The 25,604-nt window shown below is 42.8% G+C and overlaps 1 protein-coding gene across 5 annotated transcripts in view; it reads left to right on the top strand.

Annotated features, from left to right (window-relative positions):
- Window positions 1-25,194, top strand: part of LOC147882185 (ALBINO3-like protein 2, chloroplastic) — a 134,273-nt gene extending 109,079 nt beyond the window's left edge. For 2 of the 5 annotated variants that reach the window (XM_087401814.1, XM_087401812.1), the window contains 3 exons: window positions 12,844-12,918; window positions 24,186-24,295; window positions 24,443-25,194. In XM_087401814.1, the coding sequence (XP_087257940.1) occupies window positions 12,844-12,918; window positions 24,186-24,295; window positions 24,443-24,554 (297 nt within the window). In that variant the 3' untranslated portion in view covers window positions 24,555-25,194. Of the gene's footprint in view, window positions 1-12,843; window positions 12,919-13,074; window positions 13,160-24,185; window positions 24,296-24,442 lie in introns of those variants that run through there. The other 3 variants (XM_087401813.1, XM_087401815.1, XM_087401816.1) reach the window with 3 other exon arrangements.
- Window positions 25,195-25,604: the final 410 nt, after the last annotated feature.

Below are 25,604 nucleotides of genomic sequence, written 5' to 3'. Positions count from 1 at the left end.
TATATGAGAAACCCAAGGCAACTTTGCCATGTCCTCAATGGCAAGATCTAAACTATGAGAAGCACATGGTGTCCAAACAATAGTGGGAAACCACTAGGTCCTAGGGTTCTCTTTTATAGTACTTTGTACTTTCATTTTCATTTTTCTAGTTGATGTGACGGCTTCTACTTCTTGCTCCACTTTTGTGCATCCTTTTTCTTTCGTGAGCCTACAGTGGTATCAGAGCACTTCCTTCCTGGACCTGCTCCCTACTCCTAGCTTCTTGCTTCCAGCTCCAGCTCCCGCACTTCAGCTCCATTGTCAAGCTCAGCTATCGGACGTCCCGCACAGACCCGCTGTTCGTTTGACTCCGTACAGTTAGTACGGATTTTCGTACGGTGCGTTAGCTTCGTACGCTGTCCGTACAGTCTGTACTGCACGCGAGAAATCTGTATGTACAGTCTCTTACGGCCGTCCGTACAGGCCGTACTTTTGTGTCAGATTTGACCGTACAGCTCCGTCGGTACTGTTTTGTAGTTGCAGGATTCATTCGCAGGCTCATCTGTGCATACAATCATTGTTTGGCTTCGATTTTGGGAGCAGACATTGCAGTAAATCTGCAATTTTTGGTGACATTTGGGGCTTTTGCATTTAGGCTACGATTTTGCAGGTAGATTACAGAGTTACAGACAATTTGGGGTTTTCCTGAATTTGCCCCATTTTTGGCTCAGTTTTGCTCTACAAATTGGGGCTTTTGGGTCTATTGTAGGCAGATTGCACGATACTTTCAGATTTGCAGTGAAATTGGCAAAAAATTTCAGGCCATTTGATCACACTTGCAAATTACAACTTATTTTGGGGCTTTTTCAGATTTGGACAGCAAGTCCTATTTTTAGCAGTTGCAAGCCTTGAGGCTCTCTTTTGGGTCACTTTGTCAGTGCTTTTTGACTTGTCCCATTTGCAATGGCTGGCAACAATCATGATTTATTTGGCATTCTTCGTGAAGATGATAAGTTGAATGGCACCAACTATCTGATGTGGTCTTATCTCATGAAACATATTCTTGTTGCAAGGCATTTTTGGAATATCGTTTCTGGGGTTGATCTGAGGCAAGCCAATGCTACAGTGGCTGCCCCTACTGCTGGTCCCTCTGCAGAGGGTGCTCCTCTTGATGCTTTATCCTCTAGCACCCCTGTTGTTGCTCCTCCAACTTTGGAACAAACAAGATGGGATGCAAGAGATGCAAATACACATTCCTGTATTGCTTTATCATGCAAGAGAATCATTATTCCACACATCCGGTCATGCAGGACATCAAAGGATGTTTAGTACAAATTGGCTTTTCTTTATCAGATTCGCAATGAGGCACGTGTTGCATATTTAAGAAGGCAATTGCAGTTAGTGACTCTATGGATGCATACTTGCCAATATTGATGAGGTGGTGCCAAATTCTCAACTTGTCACTACCACATTGAATGGGCTGCCAGATACATATCAAGGGTTTGCTACAACCCTTCGGCTAGTTGCCATGGGTAATCCAGACCACTACTCCTTTGACCAGTTAGTCACTTTGCTTTTGCAGGAAGAGCAAAGTCGTGCTAATAGGCAAGCTACTATTCTTGATCATGCATTTGCTTCACAATAGACAAGAAAAGGCAAGGATTCCAAACAGTGGCAATTCCTCCAATGCATCTCAAAATACAGCAGATAAGTCAAAGAAGAAAAGATGCAACTATTGTCGCAAGCCAGGGCATGAAATTTCAGAATGCAGGAAGCGCATTGCTTCGGAGAAAAAGAAAGCAGGATTGACAGTCACTGCCTCACATGCAATTGAATCCCATGAGCCAGTTGATGCCTCACATGCACATGCTCTCCAGGATGATTGGGCATGGCCTGTCATTGCTCTTTCGATCCCTCCAAAGTTGATGCATTCTTTACTGCTAATGATGCTCAGTCTTAGTATTTTGATAGTAGTGCTTCCACAAGAACGTCACTTCTTGCAGACAGTTGTTTCATTCCTTAGCTAATGCACCTCGAGGGGGGACTGTCACATGTGCTAATAATACTTCCTATGCTGTAAAAGGAATTGGACATGTGCAGCTCACATCCATTTCAAGCCATCCTATTACTTTGACAAATGTTCTTTTTGTGCCTCGAATTGAAGTCAACTTGATTTCAATTTCAGCAATTGCCACTTCAGGTTTCAGAGTGATATTTGATGGATACAGATGCTTAATATATGATCTTCGTGATGACAATGCCATAGTTCTCACTGGCACTTTGCAAAAGGGGCTTTATCACCTTGATCATCACTCAGCTGCACTTTCTATTGAAGCATTTGCTATTTCAGATTCATAGCTTGCTGAAACTCATCTTTGGCATGAGAGAATGGGTCATCTCAATTATAGAGCTCTTGTCAAGTTACATTCACAAGGCATGGCAAATGATGTACCTCAAACTCACACAGTTTCCAAACATGTGTGTGAGGGTTGTCTTTTGGGTAAGATGCATCGGTTTCCTTTTCAAAAGAATTGTCCAAAATTCTCACAAACGAAATTGCAGCTAGTGCACAGTGATGTCTGTGGCCCAATGAGGACAAATGCCATTGGGGATACAAATATTTCATGACTCTAATTGATGGCTTCACAAGATATTGCTAGGTATATGCCTTAAAAGCCAAATCTGAAGTGTTCTCATGTTTTCAGAGGTGGCTGAATATGATTGAGAATGAATTAGGATGCAAGCTTGTCACCCTCAACACAGATAGGGGGGGAGAGTATATGTCAAAGGAGTTTGATGCATTTTTGTCTTCACAGGGCATTGTTTACTCATGCACTACTCCTTACACTCCTCAGCATAATCCTGTTCGTGAAAGCAAGAACAGGTCCACCTTATTTGAGCTTCCAAAGAGGCCCTCTTCATGAATCATGGAAGAGGCTCGATTTATACCGATGCCAAATGCTCCTAGATACTATTGGTCATCGGCATGTGCTTCACGCGATGAATGACTTGAGTACAGTTTAGGAAAGTGAATGACTTACCCTCGCATTGACACGGTCCCAAATGTGAGACGTGGCCTTTTGCCTCCTCTTGTTGCAGGATCCCTATATTTCCTGCAAGGGGATTAGGCCTGACACCCCCACCAATATGAAGTCTGCTAAATCATACAACTGCAGGACAGCCTCCATCATGACCCGCCACACTCAGTAATTGAGTCCATCCAATTGACAGTCTAGGGGGAAGTTGGGTTAATACGGGAATTTTTACCTTGCTACCGTCAACTTAGCCAGGGTAGCCATGTAGTGAAGAGAGTCGAACTGAGAAAAGAGGGCGGATGGGAAAGAAGGTAGAGAAGGGGATTGATGGAGAAAGAGAGGAGAGGGCTAGAGAAGATAGTGAAGAGGCTTGGGGCCTAGGTACCTTCACACCTTCGTTATCCCTTCCTTCGAAAACACCTCTTTTCGAATTTGAAACACCCTCAAAGACTATGCACCTTCCTTGACACCTGATCAGTCCACACCTTCGGACACTCCTTTTTAAGAACACCTCCAAACAAGAGCCCGAATCTCCACACAATTTACTGGCTGTAGGCTCCCTCCACGTCTCGGGTCTCTAGCCAACCGTAGGCTCTGATACCATGGAACTGACCACACAAACTGAACTAAAAAGAGGGAGAGAGGCTGCAAGGGATCTCAGGAAAACCCTCTAAATTGTTGGGCAAAACATCCAATGTAAGATGATACAAGAAGTTTTCTTTTTTTTGGGGGGGGGGCTATGTATGGGCCGACTAGCATGCTCTAGGTGGGCCGACTCCTGCTCTAGATAGGCTGCCGAGGTCTGCTATATGAAGGTCTGGACACACAGCTGTATAAGGGGCTAACCCCCTTGTCCTATAAGGGCTATTGAACAGCCTGTAGGGGGCCAACCAGCATGTCTGTCCTTCCCTTCATCTAGCCCCGGTGTGTTGCCATAGGAACCTGACCAAAGAGGTCAGGTCCTACAGCCAAGGGGTGGCCAAACAGGTCGCTCAACCTGGCATACCAAGTGCGCCTCCAAAGGGTTGCCATGCGACAACAAGCAATCCCATATGCGACTAGAACATCCACAGCGCAAGCTTATGCTAGTAATTCCTTCTTTACTCCGCAAAATACTAAGAGGGATTTTTCATGCCTTATGCGTACTTTATCTTTATATGGTTTGGTAGCTGGTCTTCATGTAAATTTTTAAGAGTCCAATATTCTCTCATTAAACGGCCACGAATGCCATAATAGATAGGACATCTGAAAGCAAAGTGCTCCTCCGACTCGATCTCCTGCAAGTCGCAAAGTGGGCAAAGGCGGCCCTCTCGTGGGATACCCTCTGTGCGTTTGCTCTTGATCTGTCGGTGTGACGAAACCCTAAACTGACCGATGGAGATCCGGAGCGCATGTGGTAGATGAAGCTGTGTGTAACCCGAAGGTGTGATGAAGCACTCCTGTGAGATCTGGAGGCAGTGTCGGCGGTAGAAGTCGAGCTTCACAGGAAGCTCGGGGTGAAGAAACCATATCCGCCAGGTATGGAGCTGAAGCAGATCCGCTTGAATGAGCCGGTTGACCTCCTGGTCAGTGGGGGAGAGGGGAGATGGTGGAGCGTCGACGCTGTACTGAAAAGGAGGCAACCGGTCTAAGTCGAGGCCCAGTCGGGTGAACCAACTGGAAAGACGATTATACCAGCATCGCTGGTCCCCATCAATGGATAAGGCCATAGAGGGGGATAGGGCTAGCCAAGGTAGGCGGAGGCGACCGTCGGAGGAGGAGCTGAAATCCCTGACTCTGTTGAGATAAGTGATAGCCTGGAAAGCCGCATCGAGCTGTAGGGGTGAGGCGCCGAACTCTGCTAGAATGATCTGGTGTGGTACCGATGGTTTTATTGCGGATCATCCGAGCAAACATCAGTATCTGTAGGCGCTCGACTCGAGCCCACTCTGTGTCTGAAAGGTCGGCTCCCCACCACGGGCTACCGTATATGCTTGCTGGGCGGACCAAAGAATCAAAAAGGAGAGACTTGGTCCGTGGGTCCTGGAAGTGGGAGTGGTAGCACTGTCGCTCCATCCTGGCAAGAGCGGCATAGCCCCGGCTGATCCGCGGACCAAGTCTCTCCTTTTTGATTCTTGGTTGGTCCGCCCAGCAGGCATGTAACAACGTCTTGGTTCTTGAATGGCCAAAGAAGAGAAAGTAAGAACGTCTTGGTTCTTGAATGGCCAAAGAAGGGTGGAATACTTTAGACCAATAAGTATATTCAGCCCTCAAAGAGTTTCCCGACAAAGAGTCTCGGCCATGCCATTCCAAGTGGGATAAGATATGTTTCCAATCAAGAAGCAGGTGAGAAACAAAAGGGTAGCCTCTGATCTTGCCTTGGATAGAGCCAAATATGAAATCCCACTGAGTTGGCTGCCAATGCCCAAATGCAGAAGTATGAATATGTAATAAGAGAGAGCGGATCATTAAAGCCCACGGCTGATCTCCTTGCATGAACTGCAACATCATTTTTCCTCTATGAGCAAGTAAATGCATGTGAATATTGAGAATGTTCAGACCCCCGTGCATCTTTGGAGAACAGAGAATATGCATAGAGAGTAATCTGAGACTTTTCTTGCCATTTTTGGCACACCAGAAAATTTCCATGATAGCTGACATAAAGGAGTTCAGCTCTGCCTTAGTAAACATAATGAGAGGCAGATAAAACTGTATGTATGCGATCAAAATGGATTGTGCGATTCGCAAATGAACATGTAGTGGCCAAGTTGCAAGCTTCCAATATTCAAGTTTTGCCATCAACTTTGTCAACATCCAATCAGTTTGTTGGGAACGGGTGAGTTCCCAACCTAGAGGATAGCCGAGATGTCGAATAAATTGAGAAGCGGGGACAATTTCCCCAGGCCACAGAAGACTGTGCCATTCCTGTTGATGCAACGGCAACAATTTTGATTTTTGAAAATTGACCCGAAGACCAGCAGCCAATCCATATGTAGAAAGAGCCTGCATAATCATGGACAGATCACTCCGAGTATTTTTTCGAGTAAAGAATGAATCATCAGCATATGCTTGAGCGATCAGGCTGCGACTGCCAGTAATCTCCAAACCATGCAACTGGTCAGTGTCCAAAAGGTGGTCCAGATATTGAAGCATTGGATGAGTGGCTATTGCAAAAAGTAAAGCACTTAGGGGACATCCTTGCCTAACAGAACAGCCAAGAGTCCAGGATGTAGAAATATCCCCTGAAAGTATGCAGATAAAATCCCATTTAACCATATCAAAGGTTTTGGCAATATCAACTTGCAATGATAAAACATCTTGCTGCGTGTATTTGGCATACTCAATTCCAACATAGGCATTAGCAATGTTATTTGTGATATGCCTACGCGGGACAAAGCCATATTGGGCACAATGCAACCCATCATGTAAAAACCCCTTTAGCCGATCGACAATCATTTTTGTAGTGACTTTGTAAATGACTGGCATAAGGGTGATAGGTCTCCAGTCTGCCAAAGATTCACAGATTTATTTTTTTGGAAGGAGTTTAACAATACCTCTCTTCCATGCGTCTGGCATTTTCTGATTTTGCCATGCAGAATTCACCATATGCAGCAATGTATGCTTCAAAAGAGGCCAATATTCTAGAAAAAACTCAACCGTAAGACCATCCCATCCTGGAGATTTCCATCTGCCGCAAGATTTGATTGCATCTGACAGTTCCCTCTCAGTAAAAGGTTCCTCCAATTCCAAAGCGTGAGTAGTGGAAATAATAGGAGAAACATGCTGTAAAAGCAAATTTCGTGCAACCAAAGCTTGCTGTGAGGGAGGAACTGCAGAACCAAATTGCTGAGAGAAATGTTGCACACAAACAGAAGTAAGCTGTGGCCGCGAGGTGGTCCATGATCCATCAGGCATAAGCACCCTACAAATTTCTGTTTTTAATCTCCTCTGATGCAAGCTTTTGAAAAATTCTTTGGAAGAGCAGCCTTTATGTGTAAAGGCTCTTTGTCTGGCTCTAGTCTCCCATTTGGCCAGTTTTCTATGATCATTGAGTTGAAGACAATGTCTGGCTTGGCATAGTGTTGTTTGCTCATGCAGGGACAACGAACGAAGATGGCTGAGTTCAGTGAGATCCTGACAAGTAAGTTTGGCCTGAGCAATAGTTTCCCTCAGAGTCTTCATGTAAGACTTGCCGTAACTTCTTATCACAACTTGCATTTTGGAAACAAAAGAATCCCAGGCATCATCAATATGAACATGGCTGCGAGAAGACAGAGAGTGAGATGCTTCAGTAACCATGGCCTTGAACACAGCATGTTGCAAGTAGCTATTGTTCACGATCAGATGGCGCCTTTGTGGCAATCTATCATCTGGCATATCATGAAAGGATAACCGCAACCATAGAGGTGCATGATCTGAATGCACAAAGGCATAGTCAATCCACATTTTGCATGTAAAATCCCCATTTTGTTGCGGAGCTATACTATACCATCGATCCAGACGTGCCTGATAAGAAGAAAGAGCATTATGTTGGAATGTGTATCCAGGTGACAAAGGCTGCAATTCCTTCCAAAGGTCCACCAAATTCAGATGCATCAGTAATTGAGACTATGCATGCCTTTCAGGGGTTAACATATGAGTATGTCTGGAGGTATTGTCTCCCTGTTGAGGAGCATTATTAAAATCCCCACATATAAAGGCATGATATCTCCATGGATATTGTTGCATGGCATCCCAAATTTCAGTTCTTTCTCTAGAGGATTGAGGTGCATAAACAGAGGCAAATTCAAACACCTCTCCTCGAATAATGCATTGAAGAACAAGCCATCTGCCTTTGTGGTCATTTAAAGCAATAACTGGTTGGAGCTCATGTTTGATCAAAATGACCAACCCTGAGAAAGAGTGCTCTCCAGCATAGAAAATGCCATAGCCACAGTAGTGTCCTGTCTTTCCTGCATAGACATGTTGGTTATGTTCTTGTAATGCCACTATGTCAGGCTGAAATCTATTGATGTACAGCCACACTGTTTTCCATTTCCTACTATCACACATGCCCTGGACATTGAGTGTAAAACATTTGATATGAGCAGTCATATTTACAGATATTTATAGTAATATAACAGGTTTCTGTCCTTTTGTCGAGGGTTGAATAGCAGGAGGTGAATGTGAAAAACATTCCCATTTGAAACCACTGGAGCTTTGCCTTTATCCTGAATTCTAGAAAACTGTCTACTACCTTTGTTTTTATTTGCAATAGAAGTAGGAGCATCCTTGGTAGGCATTTGAACCGGTAAAATAGCAGGAGGCATTTTATGCTGATTCATTGGACACTGTGAAGCCATGTGTCCAAATTTTTTGCAGTCAAAACAAGCTCCTGCAAATAATCCCCATTTCAGTTTGTAAAAGGCACTTCCCATGTCCACTTTATTCACCGTGACTGAATAAGAGTCTGGTGTGGGATTATCAGTATCCCAAAGAATGCAAAATCGATTTGAATTGCCATTAGGCCGTGGTGGGCAGAGCACTTTGCCTAAAGAAGCTGCAATTTTAGGCACGAGTGAGGCCATGCATTGTGGGAAGTCTACAACTTCAACCCAGACCGGGCATCTGTGTCAGATTAAAGCCTGATAATCCATTGTGGGAGACCATGGCAATACATGCACCATTTGTTGCCCAAAAAAAAGAGGCGAATGTTCCAAAAGCATTTGTCTGTGTAGCTCATCCACCATAATAACCTTAAGAAAACCCCTGGCTGCATAGTGCACTTTGCGAACAAACGAGCCAGCCAGTGTGCGAGTCAATCAGTTGCCTATCTCTGCAGCAGGTGGCATCCGGCGGGTGTGCAGCTGCCGCAGAGTGCATGTGGGCAAATTTACCACGTTCAAAACATGAGCCTGCAAATTTACCCCATTTCAACTTTAAGAAAACCTGATATGATGGCATGCCGCCATATCAACCTGCCGAGCCACGTGGAGGAGTGGGCTTGTGAGTTGTCCCATAAAACACAAGCGATTTCCATCGCCAAAAGCACGTGGGGGAAATCATTTTCCCCAAAGCTTCAGCCAAGTAAGGCAATGCTAGTTTGCAATATAATGGCAAATCAACCACGTCAACCCATACTGGGCATCTATGAGGGAGTAGACATTTATAATTCTGGTAGGCATCCAAGGATACACAAGCACCAATTGATTGCTAAAAAAGAGTGGAGATTTAAGCAAAATCTTTTGCTTATATTGGGAACCCCATAAAAATATCTTCATAAATGCCTCTTTCCGCTTTGTAGCAACCCTCAACAAAGCAGGGATTTTAACCACTGCATCACAACCGTTGCATCAGGCATACGACCTGGAAAAAACAAAACCACTGCTCTTTGATCCAAGCGCATAAGTGGTGCAATCAAAAGCCATCGGTGCAATCAAAAGCCATCATCGACCTACGAGTCACTCAAAATAAGCACCCCAGATTGAGTGTACCAGTTTACAACAAATAGACGAGGAAGAGCGAAAAAGAGAAGGAACAAGAGCTCATTTCAGATGTCTTTCGACACAAAAGAAGCAAGAGTCGGATAAGTACAACCAACTCTATAGCATTTGACTTTTGCTGTAAAATAAATCTCTATTTTGAAATTACAGCAAGTCATTTCCTCTCTTTTTTTTGTAAAAGGAAAGAATAGAAGGGCAAGGGAATATAATAATGAACTTGCCCCTTTTCCCCCACTACTTGAAGGAGAGTCAAATAAGTACCATAAACTCTCTGACTTTTGATGTAAAATAAACCTCTATCACGTTTGATGTAAAATAAACCTCTTTTTTTTTTTTGTAAAAGGAAAGAATGGAAGGAGAAGAGAATATAAAATGAACTTGTCCCTTTTTCTCCACTACTTGAAGGAGAGAGGGACAGAACACCATCGCCACCTCCTGAAGAGGATAGATTAGATGAGACTTACACACATCTTGATTACAATAACGCATGAGCAGAATTACCTTCCTCTTTCCGATAAGAATCTTTTGATAGAGAGTTCTCCTTTGGAAATGAGAGGAGAAATGAGTCCACCCAACAGCAAGGTGATGAATTTAGACCCTTAACTCAAAATCCCTCTCCCTCACACGGATTATAATCCTAATGCGAGGAGAAGAGAAGAAGAGTCTTTGTTGATAAGCTGGTTTCTCAGCTTAGCAACATGATTGACCAGTCCATAATGACAAAGAGAGTGCTGAATTTTGGAAATAAAGATTTGAATTTTGCTTCGAGAAGGTCAGATTTCAACCATAAGAGAGAATTAAATTCCCTAAATATGGTGGAGCAAGGGAGGCTGATAAGATCCTAAATGGGATTCACCACTTTGAGCTGTATTTTGTCCATCACAAGAAGCCACATTGCATCTACAAAAGGGTGTTTTGATGTGGTGATCGTTGATACAAATGGGTAGAGAGCCTATCCTTGAATGGGCTAAGTTGGTGGAGTAGCTGAAAGCCACTTTCATGCCTCCAAGTTATAAAGAGGAATTGACCTTGTGGTAGGAAAGGTTTAAGGCAATTTGGCAATGAAGTAATGGTGAATTTACAGCCAGGTTTTGGAAACTCTCTTAGAGTTACCTTGAAAGAGTGAGGAAGATAGAAGAAAGAAATGTTTAGTAGCCCTAAGATCGAAAGTAAGGAATAAGGTTGAAATGTTCAACCCAACCACTCTTAGAGACCTCACTAAATTAACTGAAATAGCTAAGAGGAAGTTTAATCCTTGTAAACCCTTTCATAAGGGAAACGAGAAAGCTATTGTACAAAATGTTAACAGCCAATCATGTCTTGGATGGGCGCCATTTCCTTCCATAATTGATGAAGAGAAGAAGAGGTTGATTAAAGAAGGTAAGAAACATAAGCTAGGGCATGCATGTCATAAATGTCCTAATCTATTGGCTAAAATTCCCAAAGCGAATGAGCAAATGCTATCCATTCAAGCAACACTTTTGGTAGGTGTAGGAATTTGTGCAATGGATAGAGAATATGTACATCCCTTGTTGAGAATGGATAGAGAATGAAGGATTTTCTCCTCCATGTAGAGCTATTATAGGATGATTGAACATAAATAGAAGTGTTAGGAGAGAAGACTAATTCAATTAAACAAGTCTTCATTTGAAAATCATGATGTGTGCTAGTGTTTACATACTTCTATAGAACATTTGGATGAGAGAGTCTTTTTACTACTAACCAGTTTGTTGAAGATATGTACAAGTTATTGAGCAGGCTACTAAAAAGAGATGTTAGCAGCATGGTATTCAAAAGAGAGCTTCCATGCATAAAGCATGTAAAAACTGTCAAAACTAGAGAGCTGAACTTGGAGGGCTCATAGCACACTCTTCAAAGCAAAAGAAAGGGGGCTTTCTGAGGCAAAAGAAAGCTGGTATACCACAGTAGATCCTCTGGGAAGAAGAGGCGAAAAAACGCGTCAGGTCGCCTTCACCTTCTTGAACAAAGTCGACTGGTTTTTCTCTGTTTTCTCCTTCAATATGCAGCCATTGCTGCTCAGATTTCAGCACAAGGTAGCTCTAGGTATGTAGAAGCTTGCCCTGGAAGGAATTAAGAAAAGACAGAGCAGGTGCAGAGAAAACGCAGAAGAGAAAATCGACGACTTTTCTGCAATGGCGACCAGCAGCGCGGGTTGTTCTCCAATTGCTTGCAGCCCGAAGTTCGCCCTAACAAGAGGGATCTACAGCAGAAAGGGTGTGGGAAATGGTTGAGGATTGAAGGAGAACAAGCTCAAGCAAAATTTTTGAAGAAGAGGGAGAGATGGTGAAGAAGAAGAAGAAGAAGATGATGATGATGTGGCAGAAATGGGCTCAAGGAGGATCAAATGGCTCTGATACCATGTTGGAACACTGAAAGGAAAGAGTATAGTGGACACAAAATCAGAATACTTGCTTATGGAATGAAGAAGAAAGAGGTCCTTAAGTAGGCACCTCATACAAGGTCACTGACATCACTGATGACCTCAGAGCTCCACAATCATCTCCTCAATCTGCTCCTAGATTCACTCAATCATCCTATGTGGCTTTTCCACCACCTAACTGTGCTTGTGGGCACCTAACTGTGCCTCTAGCACTCACACATAGAAACATAAGGTGTGCCTGAGGCATACACCTTGAGATATCCCAACAGGAAGTCAATAGATGCAAAGGCTGAGAGGATAATCCTGGACTTGAAGACTGAAGATGCCAATCTTGAAGCGTGTCTCTTACTTCCAATGTTGGAATCGGAACCAAAGGGAGTAAGAGATCTGCAATAGCTTTCCATGTGGGTCTATGATGCATCCCAAGATTGTAGTGTTGGCATGCTGCCGGAAAAGAGAGAATATGCACCTGAGTATCTACCCTGTACAGCAAGAGGAGAGTAAAAAACAGCACTCCAGTGAAGGCTTTCCATTCGAAGCGATGAAGCTATAGAAGCAGGATGGGGAGACCATTTGATGCGAGAGAGCACCTGCTTGCAATCCTGAATCAAGGCAATAGAAAATGGAGAACCAAGTATTTGACACACACTCTCCCATTTCCTCTTCATTTTTGCAGCCCCTTATCCCTGCTCTATAACTAGGGCCAAGTGGTCTTGTAAATATGATGGCCCCCTAGGGTCAAATCATCTAGTAAACATGAGTGTTTACATGATTTGTCTTTCTCTTTCCTTTGTTCTTTTTCTCGTTTTACAGAAAATATCAATTTCTAAGATTGGATAGATTCTAGTCTTATGAAGGTATATGTTTACATAATTGTGCTCTTATTATAAATTTTTTGTTTGAAATGAAGATCCTCCATTGTAAAAATATGAGTTACTGATATAAACCTGCTTATGCTTGTCAATAGTCATTTTCACAGGGAAAAAATGATGATTCTATCATTGCAGCATATGCAGGAAGTGGAAATGCTTTGTTGGAGCAGGTATTGCCTAGAATATCTATATACACAAATTTGGTCAGAATGGAGGCATTTAATGTCCCTTGCTTTTAAGATAAATTCCAGTCTTCTTTTGCAGATTAGATCAAGTGTGATATTCTGTTGCACTTTTACTCTTGCTGAAACCTGAGATGGATTCAGGGTCTATTTTGGGTGTGTCTGGAGACAAGCCTTCCCTTTTTAGTAAGAGTACAGGATATACAGTAACCCATGCTGCTCCTCATATCTTGTATGTTCTCTCTCAGCAGCACCTTCGGCAATATCTTCCTTTCTCTTCAACATTCTTTGAAGGTTTTATGCTGGAGATCTTGGTAATAGAAGGTTTTATGCTGGAGATCTACAGTTGGCACTTGCGATTTCTTTGCAGCGTTGTGCAATTTTCTGCAAAATTGTCTGCATTTCATCGCATAAATTGCCCAAGCAAAAAACCACACGTTGATAGGACACAACTTGTATCAAGTTTTTGAGCATTGTATATAGTTGTGGGTAGGCACATAGTTGTACACATCTAGGGTAGGTGTGGGCTTTTGGCATTTGTGGATTTTTCTTTCACAAGCATGATGGACTGATGCATAGTTTTTTGAGACAATAAAGTATGTTTTGCAGGGGCTTCATGGGAAATGATGAAATGCAATGTGGTTGTACGAGACTTCCAGAGCAAGGGTGTCCAGTGTGTGGTCAAATGAAATGTTTTTAGGGTCATGTAAAGTCAAGTTATGAAGGGTTTTTTTATATTTTCCTGACTCAATGTGCACTTGCATGTTACAGGAATTTGATATGTTTTGGTTTCCATGTCAAGGGGCTTTTCATGTGTGTGTACGGGGGTGCATGCAAGCTTTAATGTGCATGCTAATGTGTGTGGGAATTGTGTGACTAAAGGTCCAAAATGTGCATTTAATGTGCCTTGGGGGGATATTTGCATTTTTTAAATGGAAGAGTGGTAAATTCTACGTGATGACGTGGCTGGAAAATCTGGAAGGGAATGTGCGCATGCAAGGTGGCTACGTGAAAGGATGAAGCGGAGCTTCTGGACTGTGAGTTGGAGCTACGTGAAGATGGCGGCTGGGAGCTGATTCGGTTTTACGCTGGAAGGATCTACGATGCAAGGGTGGCTCCTTGAAGAGAAGGCTCGACGACCAGATTTGGAGAGTCTCGTAGACGGAAGAGAGGGGGTGAATAAGCGAAAGGCTGAGCGCCCATCAAGTGAAGGCCTAGATATGTGATGGAATGGGGATTTTCGACTGCATGCTTGGCACAAAGGGACTCTAGGTTTGGAAAGGATAAGCTTTGGGTGCTCCTGGGCTACAGCTACGTGGTGAATTTAGATCGAATGGGAGAGAAGGGCTATTGTGGATGCTGCTGATTGTCTTCACGTAAGGGAGTTTGTGAGCTTGTGTGCGCTGAGAAGACCTTGGCGCTGGAGATCTCCAGAAATAGCGAGCTGTTTGTAGTTGGCTGAGCATGGCTACCACACAGGCAGGACGGTCGTTGTTTGCATGTGAGCTGATGCAGAGAATGCGTGGTCTGGCTGAGATCATATGGAAAGGCTGTTTTTTTTCTGATTGAGGAAGCTACCTGGTTGTGCGGGTGACGCTATACATGTGAGCTAAGCTCTCCGTGAGAAATGAAGATAGCAGGGCTATTGCTAGAAGTGTCTTCCGTCGGGTTGGTGCATGGTTGGTCATGTTTCATGGATTAGGACAGCTTGAGGCATAGTTGTGTATCGTTTTCTGCTAGCTGAAGGACTTTGGGCAACAGAGACTCCATGAACTCCATATGCAAAGAGATAGAGGGACCAAGAAATTGCAGGCTAAGGCGCAATGGAACGTGACCTTTCATCGATGATGGTTGTCCTAAGCGAGCTGGGTAGTGATAGAGAAGGAGAGGAGGTGGCGCTGTTGCAGCTTTGTGGGAGTTACAAGCTGTTGTCCTTGATGGAAGCTTAGGAGTGTGGGCTGTTAGTATTCTGAGGCAGACTGTCTCTGAGTTTTGGGCTGTGTAGTCTTTTGGCTCTCTCTGAGTCTGTGTGATCCATGTTCAGTCAGTTTTTGTGGGGGTTTGTCTCGGTGCCTAATACAAAGACATCTGCTCTGGAACCTGGTTCATAAGCTCATCATCTACAAGCCCACATTGCAACTGATCCCTATGACGTCTCAGCTATCTGAGGTGGTGAAGTACATAATTCCTGGTTGTCTTTCCTTTTTTTTCCTTATCATCTTTTTGGTGATCCTGCTGGGGACAGGAGGAGTTTTGATTTGAGATTGGGTACTCAAGACAAAACGTCCCAGAAGACTGGCTGGGGAATGTTGCTTGAATTTTTGTGTGGTTAGGGATTGAAACTATGATGTCTTGATGTTGAACTTCAGGTGATACGTCTCCGTGCTAAGGTTCAAAAGGCTTTGAAAGTGATTGCTCTTAGGAAGAAGAATGCAAGTCAGATGCAGGGTAAGTTTTTTTCAGTAAAGTGTTCATTTTGTTTTCTTCCCAGAAGAGGTTGGGTGGTATTTCTGGTTGGGAGTGTGTTTGAGATAAGTTAGTCAAGAGGAGAGATGGCTCATGAATTTCCTCGATTTCACGGGTTGCCCAATGAAGACCCAGCGTGGTTGAGGAAGGTAGGTGCAATTCAGAATTGGCAGAAAGGAATCTTTTCTGTACATATGAATGGGAAGAAATTGAATTTCGATATGGTAAGCAGGGCTGAAGTTTCAGATTCAGCAAGTAAAGAGGAAGAGAGAACCAGCAGTGAGGATGAGAGCTCGGTGACTTCAAAAAGTGATGAAGGAACAATAGCATTGGTGGATATGGTAGATGAGGATTCACAGGTAGATTTTGTGGGGTCAGCAGGGTTCAGTGAGGAAGAGGTGGATAGGTTTGAGGTTATCGAGGATGTAATGGAGCCCAAATGTTCTCAAGAATCAGCCCAAGTGTTGATTGAGCAATCATTGAATCTTGATCTCAATGTTCAGGAGAAAGAAGAATATTTGAAGATGTTGCAGAAATACGCCAATTTCTTTATCACCTCTTATGAGGAGATCAGGGGATTTCAAGGAAGTTCTGAGGATTGAGCTAAAGGAAGGTGCCAAACCTGTTTTTCAGAAAATAAGGAGATTAAGCCCGGAACAGAGAGATTGCTGAAGGAAGAGATAGATAGGCTTCTCAAGGCAAGAATAATTTATCATGTAGTTCACTCTGATTGGATAAGTCTTGTGGTCATAGTGTAAAAAGGTGTAGACAAATGGAGAGTCTATGTCGATTACAAACCTCTGAATGTAGTGACAAAGAGAAACCACTATCCTCTGCCTTTTCTGGATGATATTCTTGATAAAGTGGCGGGTCATGAAATGTACAACTTGTGTGACGGATATTCAAGGTACTTCTAGATAGCCATAGCCCATGAAGATCAAATCAAGACTACTTTCATTATCCCCTGGGGCTGTTTTTGTTACAGGAAAATGCCTTTTGGAGTTACCAACGGCCCCTCGGACTATCAGGAGAATTCAGATCTGATTTTATCACCTTTCTTGGATAAATTTTGTAAAGTGTTTATTGATGACATGTGTGTCTACAGTGGAAGAAGGGAGCACTGTGGCAAGCTGGATCAGGTATTTTATGAGATTGATAATAATGGTGGTCAATTAATTACTAAGAAGACTCAGTTAGCTCAGACCAGCATTAAAATATTGGGGCATATTGTATCTGAGAATGGGATTGAGCGAGATCCAGGTAAAGTAAAAGCTTTAGTTATGTTGTCCTCTCCTGAGAATACCAAGCAGTTGCATACCTTTCTCCAAAAGGTGAAGTATCTGTCAAGATTTATTCATATGTTATCTCAGATTTTGTATCCTCTTCAGCAGGTAGTAAAATCTGAGCCTCTGAAATGGACGGTAGAGAGTGAAGAGGTGTTTGAGGCAGTTAAGGAATCCTTGACTCATATTTCAAGTGTAAAGCCACCAGATTATTCCAGGACTTTTTATGTGAATCCGTCTGTAGGACCAGATGCTATTGGTGCTATCCTTTTGTAGCAGGGAGAGGGTTCCAAATATATGAGGCCAGTCTATTATGCCGCAGGGTGAAGAGTGAAGTAGAGAGGAAGTATTCAACGGCTGAATTGGTCTTGGCTATCCTCTTGTATGCCTGTAGGAGATTTCGATCTTATCTATTGTCAAGGCCTTTTGTGGTTCTCATTTCATGTTCACTACTGCCTCATATGTTGAATAGTACAAACATCTCAGGAGCATGCTTAAATGGATAGTAGAGTTACAGGAGTACTCTTTTACCTTTTTGGTTAAGAACTCTACCAGAGCTTCCTTGGCTGATCTCCTCGCCTATAAGGAAGGACCTATTTTAGTTGAAGATGTGGAGAAGAAGACTGACATGAATGAAGAAAAAGTACTAGAGGATGCATTTGTTTTGGTATTTGATGGATCTTACCAAAAAAGTTTAAATAAAAGTACAGGAGGAATTGTCATTTATGATCCTGGAGGAAAGGAGATTCGGAAAATGGGAATTCAGCTCGAAGCCAGCAGTAATAATGAAGCTGAATATGCAGCCCTCTTCGAAGGTTTGAAGCATTAGTCTAGGTATTAAGAGACTCATGATTAAGGGAGATGCTCTGTTGGTTGTGAAGCAAATTTTAGGTGTCTGGAAGGTTAAGCATGTTCATTTGAAGAGATGGACAAGCGCGGTGAAGAAACTGTTAAATCGATTGGATGTTTGGACACTCCAGCATATTGAAAGAGGTAAGAATGTAAATGCACATGATGCTACGCAGGAAATTACAGCAGATTATGTTGAAGATAAACGAGGATTCAAATTCTACTTTCCAGAACCGATTATTGGATTTGCATGAAGCACAACTAGACAGACAAAGGGCGGTGGAACATTATGCTTTGATTCAAGAGGAGAATCACAAGAGAGCAAACAGGAAATTCAGGGATAAGAAAATCGAGGAGGGTGATCTAGTTTTGAGATACAACAGTAGTCTGGATTCTACCTTTAAGAAGAAATTTGTGACCAAATGGGATGGACCTTTTCGTGTGACGAAGAAATTCAAAAATGGCTCATATCAACTTGAGAATTTGGATGGTCAGCAGCATAAGAATAGAGTCAATGGCTTTAAACTAAAGAAATACTTTCATAGGATCATGAGTATAGGTAGTTGTGGACCTATTGTGATGAAACTTGACAAGCCGGAAGACCTCATGGATGAGGATATCTTTGAAGACATGCAAATCTTATATACCCCTATCTGCAAGACATGACTGTCTGCAGACCTGAGGATGGGCAAAATGATAGGACAAAACCTGTATCAAGTTTTTGAGCACTGTATATAGCTGTGGGTAGGCACATAGTTGTACACATCTAGGGTAGGTGTGGGCTTTTGGCATTTGTGGATTTTTCTTTCACAAGCATGATGGACTGATGTATAGTCTTTTGAGACAATAAAGTATGTTTTGCAGGGACTTCATGGGAATGATGAAATGCAATGTGGTTGTACCAGACTTCCAGAGCAAGGGTGTCCAGTGTGTGGTCAAATGAGATGTTTTTAGGGTCATGTAAAGTCAAGTTATGAAGGGTTTTTTTATATTTTCTTGAGTCAATGTGCACTTGCATGTTACAGGAATTTGATATGTTCTGGTGTCCATGTCAAGGGGCTTTTCATGTGTGTGTACGGGGGTGCATGCAAGCTTTAATGTGCATGCTAATGTGTGGGAATTGTGTGACTAAAGGTCCAAAATGTGCATTTAATGTGCCTTGGGGGGATATTTGCATTTTTTAAATGGAAGAGTGGTAAATTCTACGTGATGACGTGGCTGGAAAATCTGGAAGGGAATGTGTGCATGCAAGGTGGCTATGCGAAAGGATGAAGCGGAGCTTCTGGACTGTGAGCTGGAGCTACGTGAAGATGGCGGCTGGGAGCTGATTCGGTTTTACACTGGAAGGATCTACGATGCAAGGGGGGCTCCTTGAAGAGAAGGCTGGACGACCAGATTTGGAGAGTCTCGTAGACGAAAGAGAGGGGGTGCATAAGCGAAAGGCTGAGCGCCCATCAAGTGAAGGCCTAGATATGTGATGGGATGGGGATTTCCGACTGCATGCTTGGCACAAAGGGACTCTAGGTTTGGAAAGGATAAGCTTTGGGTGCTCCTGGGCTACAGCTACATGGTGAATTTAGATCGAATGGGAGAGAATTGCGGATGCTGCTGATTGTCTTCACGTAAGGGAGTTTGTGAGCTTGTGTGCGCTGAGAAGACCTTGGCGCTGGAGATCTCCAGAAATAGCGAGCTGTTTGTAGTTGGCTGAGCATGGCTACCACACAGGCAGGACAGTTGTTGTTTGCACGTGAGCTGATGCAGACAATGCGTGGTCTGGCTGAGATCGTATGGAAAGGCTGTTTTTGGTCTGATTGAGGAAGCTACCTGGCTGTGCGGGTGACGCTATACATGTGAGCTAAGCTCTCCGTGAGAAATGAAGATAGCAGGAAAGAAGCTTGAGGTTGGTGCATGGTTGGTGATGATTCATCGATTAGGACAGCTTGAGGCATAGCTGTGTATCGTTTTCTGCTAGCTGAAGGACTTTGGGCAACAGAGACTCCATGAACTCCGTATGCAAAGAGATAGAGTGACCAAGGAATTGCAGGCTAAGGTGCAATGGAACGTGACCTTTCGTCGATGATGGTTGTCCTAAGCGAGCTGGGTAGTGATAGAGAAGGAGAGGAGGTGGCGCTGTTGCAGCTTTGTGGGAGTTACAAGCTGTTGTCCTTGATGGAAACTTAGGAGTGTGGGCTGTGAGTTTTTAGTATTCTGAGGCTGACTGTTCTCTGAGTTTTGGGGGAAAGTTCAGTTCAGTTCTAAGTTTATCTGTTTCGGGCTGTGTAGTCTTTTGGCTCTCTCTGAGTCTGTGTGATCCATGTTCAGTCAGTTTTTGTGGGGGGTTTATCTCGGTGCCTAATACAAAGACACCTGCTCTGGAACCTGGCTCATAAGCTCATCATCTACGAGCCCACATTGCAGCTGATCCCTATGAAGTCTCAGCTATCTGACATGGTGAAGTACATAATTCCTGGTTGTCTTTCCTTTTTTTTCCTGATCAACGTGTGAAGAAAATCACCATCCAATGCTCTAATTTCTAAGTTCTGCAGATTTCTGGTTCCCAACTGCATTCATGACCTCATAGAGTGTATCAGATGCAGGAAAAGAAATGGGAAAGCGGCTTTTAATGCATTTTTTCCAGTCGATATTGCAGACTGCACCTGCCAAAATCCATTCACCTACATTTATTGCATCCTTTTTGCACCTGCTTGCTGCAAAATATTAAAAATTTACATAAGTGCACGAGGATCTGCAAGAAAAGGCCAGAAACTGTGGAAATTGACACCTGTCTATGATTCACATAGCCTTTCCGCTTGCACCTACAACTTGTCCTTCTCACCCTTTACTTGCCCATCCTTTCCATTTTGAAGTTACTTCACGGCCTTCTTCCTCTTTGGGAGCCCCCTTCTCACCCCTATAAGGAGGGGGGACTGAGAGGGCTCAGTAGGCTGGCTGTTCCATCCCTCCCAAGCTGCTCTCAAATGCTCTAGCTTGCTCCAGACTGCTCGAAGCTGCTTCATGGTTGCTCTAGGCTATTCTAGACTGTTCGAGACTTCTCCATGCTGCCTTACGACAGCTGCAAGATGCTGCCCCCATCTTTTGTCTCCCAAAAGCACCACCCTTGTGGATTACTAACTATATATAAAACATCAATTTTAAACTTTTATTTTTTTTCGAAGATTTCTCTTTATTAGTGGCTACGACTGACTATGGGATCTAGGATGATTTGAAGTAAGCCCTCAATCCCTCATCAGATAGCACAGGAAGAGTTTGCCATGACACCTCTCTAGGTTGATGCCATTTTTTTGACATTACTCCATAGAGTTTGGGCTTTACCCCACTAGAGACTACCGAGGTTGGCACTAGAGTCATCTAGATGGCTAGCAAAGAATGAGTTTAATACAGTATTGCATGCATGCATATCCACATGGTTTGCCAATCACGGTGTTTAGATGTACTGGCTTCCCCCTTTCAGTATAGTATGGATGCACCGCCCAAGTTGATCCCATGTGATGAGATTAATCGTATCATACGGTCAAATCTCCTTTAGCTCCTTAGTCGCAGACTTGTAGTGAGGAACAAGAGTTTCCCACCAAGATCCAGTTCTATTACAACCACTTCTTGAGAGTATCAGATGATGGACTCCATCATCAGACCTCAGTATGTTGAGTGCATAGCAGTCTTACATGCATTGAGAACTACCATTGGACGCATGCAGGTCTCATCTCATCAGTTGAGGATTGAGGCAGAGAGAGCTGCAAGTATACCCAGGGAGTTATAAATTTGCAAGTTATGCATGTTGAGGGAGGTCGAGATATAGCTAGACTACCATGAGACCGGGAGATGATACCACTGCCTCTTTCAGGAGGGGCATGGCTTTGGTCCACTCTCATGAGTGATCTACTTCAGTGCCCGAGTCTGCATTGGTATGGCACTGTCACCTCCTACTACTCTCCGATCTGTTGCAATAGTGTGTCTCTATGTCATCGCATCTCAATTAGATACAGAAGTTATGTAGGCTTTCTCCACTTCATTCTTGTAGAGTTCAAATCTACCGAGGCTCTTGAGGAATGTTGTCTGTTGCAAAAGAAATCCTAACAGTAACAGACAAGATTTGGAACATGTTATATTCTTGTTACTTTTTTAAACTCAAATTCAAGAGATCTATGGGAATGCTAGTATAGGTTTTCAACTTGTAAGAGATGAATAAGATAGACAGTGTAACAGGATATAGGGGTCGCCCATTTTGGCCCTTCTATGAAGGGTTTATGAGTCTGTCTGATTTGAAAGCTTTCCATAATGTCTTCGAAGCTGTTATATTTGAATGCAATCTATTTGATCCCAGTGATGATAACCAAATTTTGAGCGTACTTTGAAATGTATTCTTGAATTTTCCTTTACTTAAGGAGGCTATATGGCAATTTTACATAGGGTGGTTGTCTTTGAGTCTTAGCATCTTTGACGAGTGGGAGCCGCCTCTCGGATCTTGCAATGTCCGCTCTATGTTAGGCTATATAAAACAAAAATGTGATTGTTGGTTTTTGTTGGCCTATGATCCTCACGAGCCTTTCCAAGTTGAGTCAGGTGATCTCTAAAAGAAAGAGGGCAGCACATCACTGATCTTCTCAGTCTCCTTCTGAATGTCTACCTCCTAGACATTAAATAGTTTACACAATATCAACTCTCGGCAGGTTTTCATGATTGAGATTTAGCCATGTGCCTCAACCTAAAACTCGGATGAGATGACATCTGGACTTGGCCCATGGCATGTGCATTTTTGCAGAATTCTTATACCACTGTAGATGCATTTGTAGGAGCTTTGCCATGTCTAAGAGTAGCACTACATCCGATGGGTATAGCAAGATGGGAACAAGACTTTGTATGTACACAAGCATACTAACTCATCAATGTAGAGCCCACAGAGGTTGGGGAAAAGGCGCCCTTGTTTCGCACCCGTAGTGCTAATTATCTCATTGACAACATTTTGTGGTATGAAAATTGCCTGTGACCCTTCCATATGAAGCTATGACTGAACATTCATATGACATCAAGTAGTGAAATGAGAGGAGCTCACAACGCTGAATCGGGCCTTGCATAGGTGCACACAACAGCAATACACTCGTTGATGTTGGTGTTTGGCAACCTCAACAATAGCCATAGAGCGAGTATGTGATTCAGGGTGGAGTGAGTCCCTTCTGAAACAATCATGGCTTGTATAAAGCTCTCATACCTGGCCGCTTTATGTACTCACTGAAGTGCATCCCTAGTGCTGATGCATGCATGTTCCTTCGTGATGGAGTGCACATGCACTCATGCATGCATGCATGCACGTAGAAGGTGCTATGAGGGTGCCTCAGATGGGGTGAGAACTCCATGATTCCATGTCCAGTCTTTGTTGCAACAATCCTAAACTCATAATCCAATATACTGAGGTTCTTGAGAGAAGCCACTCCTTATTCCCATATGGTGATTTAATCTTGTCTCCCTCTGAATCAGTAAAATGTGATAATTCTTGGCATTTTCTGGCAACTGAATTCATCAGCATATCCAATATTTTAGGCACTTAGAATAACAATTCATCCTTGTGGTACCTGTTGATGATATATTGTGATAATCTAATATACGTCACAACGTTTATGCAGTCATGAATATGGTCTATGCAAGTGAAATTGTAGGATGAACCTGGATTACATGGGCGCCATTTTCTTTTACTTCCCTTCAGACTATCCAGAATCATTTGGCGTAATTATAAAGCTCATAGGTCAATATAATTTTGTTTGTGCAGGCTTGTTGCTCACAGTATTGCATTGTAGTTGGTAATAGAGGCTGCAAAAATTTGGGCAGGAAACTGCATTAGTATGAGCTCATGGGATCAGTCATCCTCCCAACTGAGAAGGTGGATGACTTTTGAAAGTGTAGCTTTCCCATCTGGAGTCTGCCTAATAGTACCAAGCTTATAGTTTGAGATGTTTTCTAAAAGTTGTCTGTGGAGTTAACTGTTAGGAGTAGAAATCTGTATACACTACACAAGGAGGTGATACCAGCTAGAGCCTATGCGGCTTCCACAACACCGAGGTGCTTAATAGAAATGTATTCTTAATAGAGGTGCATGTTTACATGCAAAGAATTTCACAGTTTGTAAGCCACTAAATAGTCAAATATTTATCTATGGTAATGTAATTTTCATTGATCATCAAAATGATTGAGAGCTTCACCTAATTGATTGGTTGATCTCGTGTCTGCTATGAAGAACCTGTAAAATGGAAATCAGAGGTAGAAGATAAAGTCTTAACCAACAGAAGGTATCATTTGCATTCTGCACTTTCCTGGTCATATTGAAAAAATGAATTATTGTAGAGAAGCTACAAGACGTGCCTCTGGCTAAGCATGACCTGTCAATATTCAGCCAATGTTAATTAATGAATATTCAGTGCTAAGCTGATGCAAGGGTTCGGATCTGCAGTGATCACTCAGAAATTCTGAAATACACAGCAGATTTTGCCAGAGACCTTCCAATTTGCATCTGCATTGTACATGTTAACCCATGAAACTCCCTCTGCAAGAGCTAGTCCACAGTCAAGTCTTATTTCGTTATTTTTTGCACATGTTTATCTTGGCTATTGGAGGCTCATCTCTCATGACACATCTTTGCTTCCTTAGGGTAAAACAATGGAGGCCATTGAAATGCTTAGAGCAGTCAGGCATTTTAAAGTACCCGTCAATCCCAATGGTCGAAATTGCTATATTATATCATTGTTGAAACTGAGCAGGTATTATATTTATTGTCCCTTCTAGTGCATCTTAGCAAGGAAGGTTCATTAAAAACTGAACACATCTTTCATCATGCGAGGCAATCGTGCTGTATTTTTTTTTGACTCCTTCCAGAACCAGTTATTTTCTTTATTTTTGTTTTCCAGTGCTTTGCGTCTTGCAGGTTTGCGTGATGAAGATAGAGAAGTTATAGAAGAAGCTTTTACATTAATGAGACAACATATGCAAGGTGGCCGTACACAATCTGCTGATGGTTGACAGATCCACTGGAACTAAGAACCACAGCTTATGTCATTGGAGGCCAGCAGCAGGACTGCTTTGAAGCCCACGTATGAGGTAACAAGCTTGTTTTTCCATCTGGAGTAATATCACATCACTGTCTCTGTCTAGGACAGGGAAGGTTATAAGCAATTTTTATAAGCAATTTTTAGAGTACAGCTTATGGTACCAGTCATAGCTCAGGCTTCTCTTAACCCGTAATGGTTTCCAAAGGTTTGGACGAGTTGGTCATTCTCCTAGATATTTTGTCCAGTTTTGCACCATTGGTTAAAATCCTCAAGAGCTGCTGGTACCATAAGCAAGTTTTAGAGTACAGCTAATGGTGCCAGGCATAGCTTACGCTTCTCTAAAAAAACCAAAGATTTGGACGAGTTGGTCATCCTCCTAGATATTTGTCCAGTTTTGCACCATTGGCTAAAATCCTCAAGAGCTGCTGGTTGGCCAATCAAAAAGTTTGTTTGAGAGCATTCATGTCCAGATCAAGTCTTTGATGCATATCAGAGCTGTTAACCATTCAGCAGAGTAAACAGATACAAGCATGGTTTAAGAAATGCAATATTGTACAGTACGTTATCAGTATTAGTCTCCCTTTTCTTTCAATGTGTTATGTATTTTCTCATTTGGGCTTTCCTATCATGTGTAGAACTTTTTCAAAGACCATTTGGTCGATCTAAACGTTTATTACTAAAAGCTTGAGAGGCCATGAGGCTAAGTATCAGCTGCATCTTGTCCTTTAACTAATTTTGTTTATATAAAGATAATAATAATGTGGACCCATCTGATATAGACACCTTTTATGCGAACGATAGCTGAACAGAACAGTTATTGACCAGAGCACATGCCCTTTTTCGCAAGTCCCACTATGGGCTTACAAAACATGGAATAGTTTGTCTGTACATACTCATTATCAGCCGTTTTTTGCAGCCTTCATATATCCTCCATAGTAGCATGGATTCCATGCATAGAGCATATTTGCAAGATACCAAGTGTCACAAAGCTCCACAATATTGCAGATTTTGTCAGGAAAAA

The sequence above is a fragment of the Dipteris shenzhenensis genome, chromosome 30, assembly GCF_047967505.1.
Source record: "Dipteris shenzhenensis isolate YYH24624 ecotype China chromosome 30, Dip_SZ_1.0, whole genome shotgun sequence".
NCBI lineage: Eukaryota > Viridiplantae > Streptophyta > Polypodiopsida > Gleicheniales > Dipteridaceae > Dipteris > Dipteris shenzhenensis.
The sequence above is the reverse complement of the archived record's forward strand: the minus strand, read 5'-3'. Positions and strand labels throughout refer to the sequence as shown.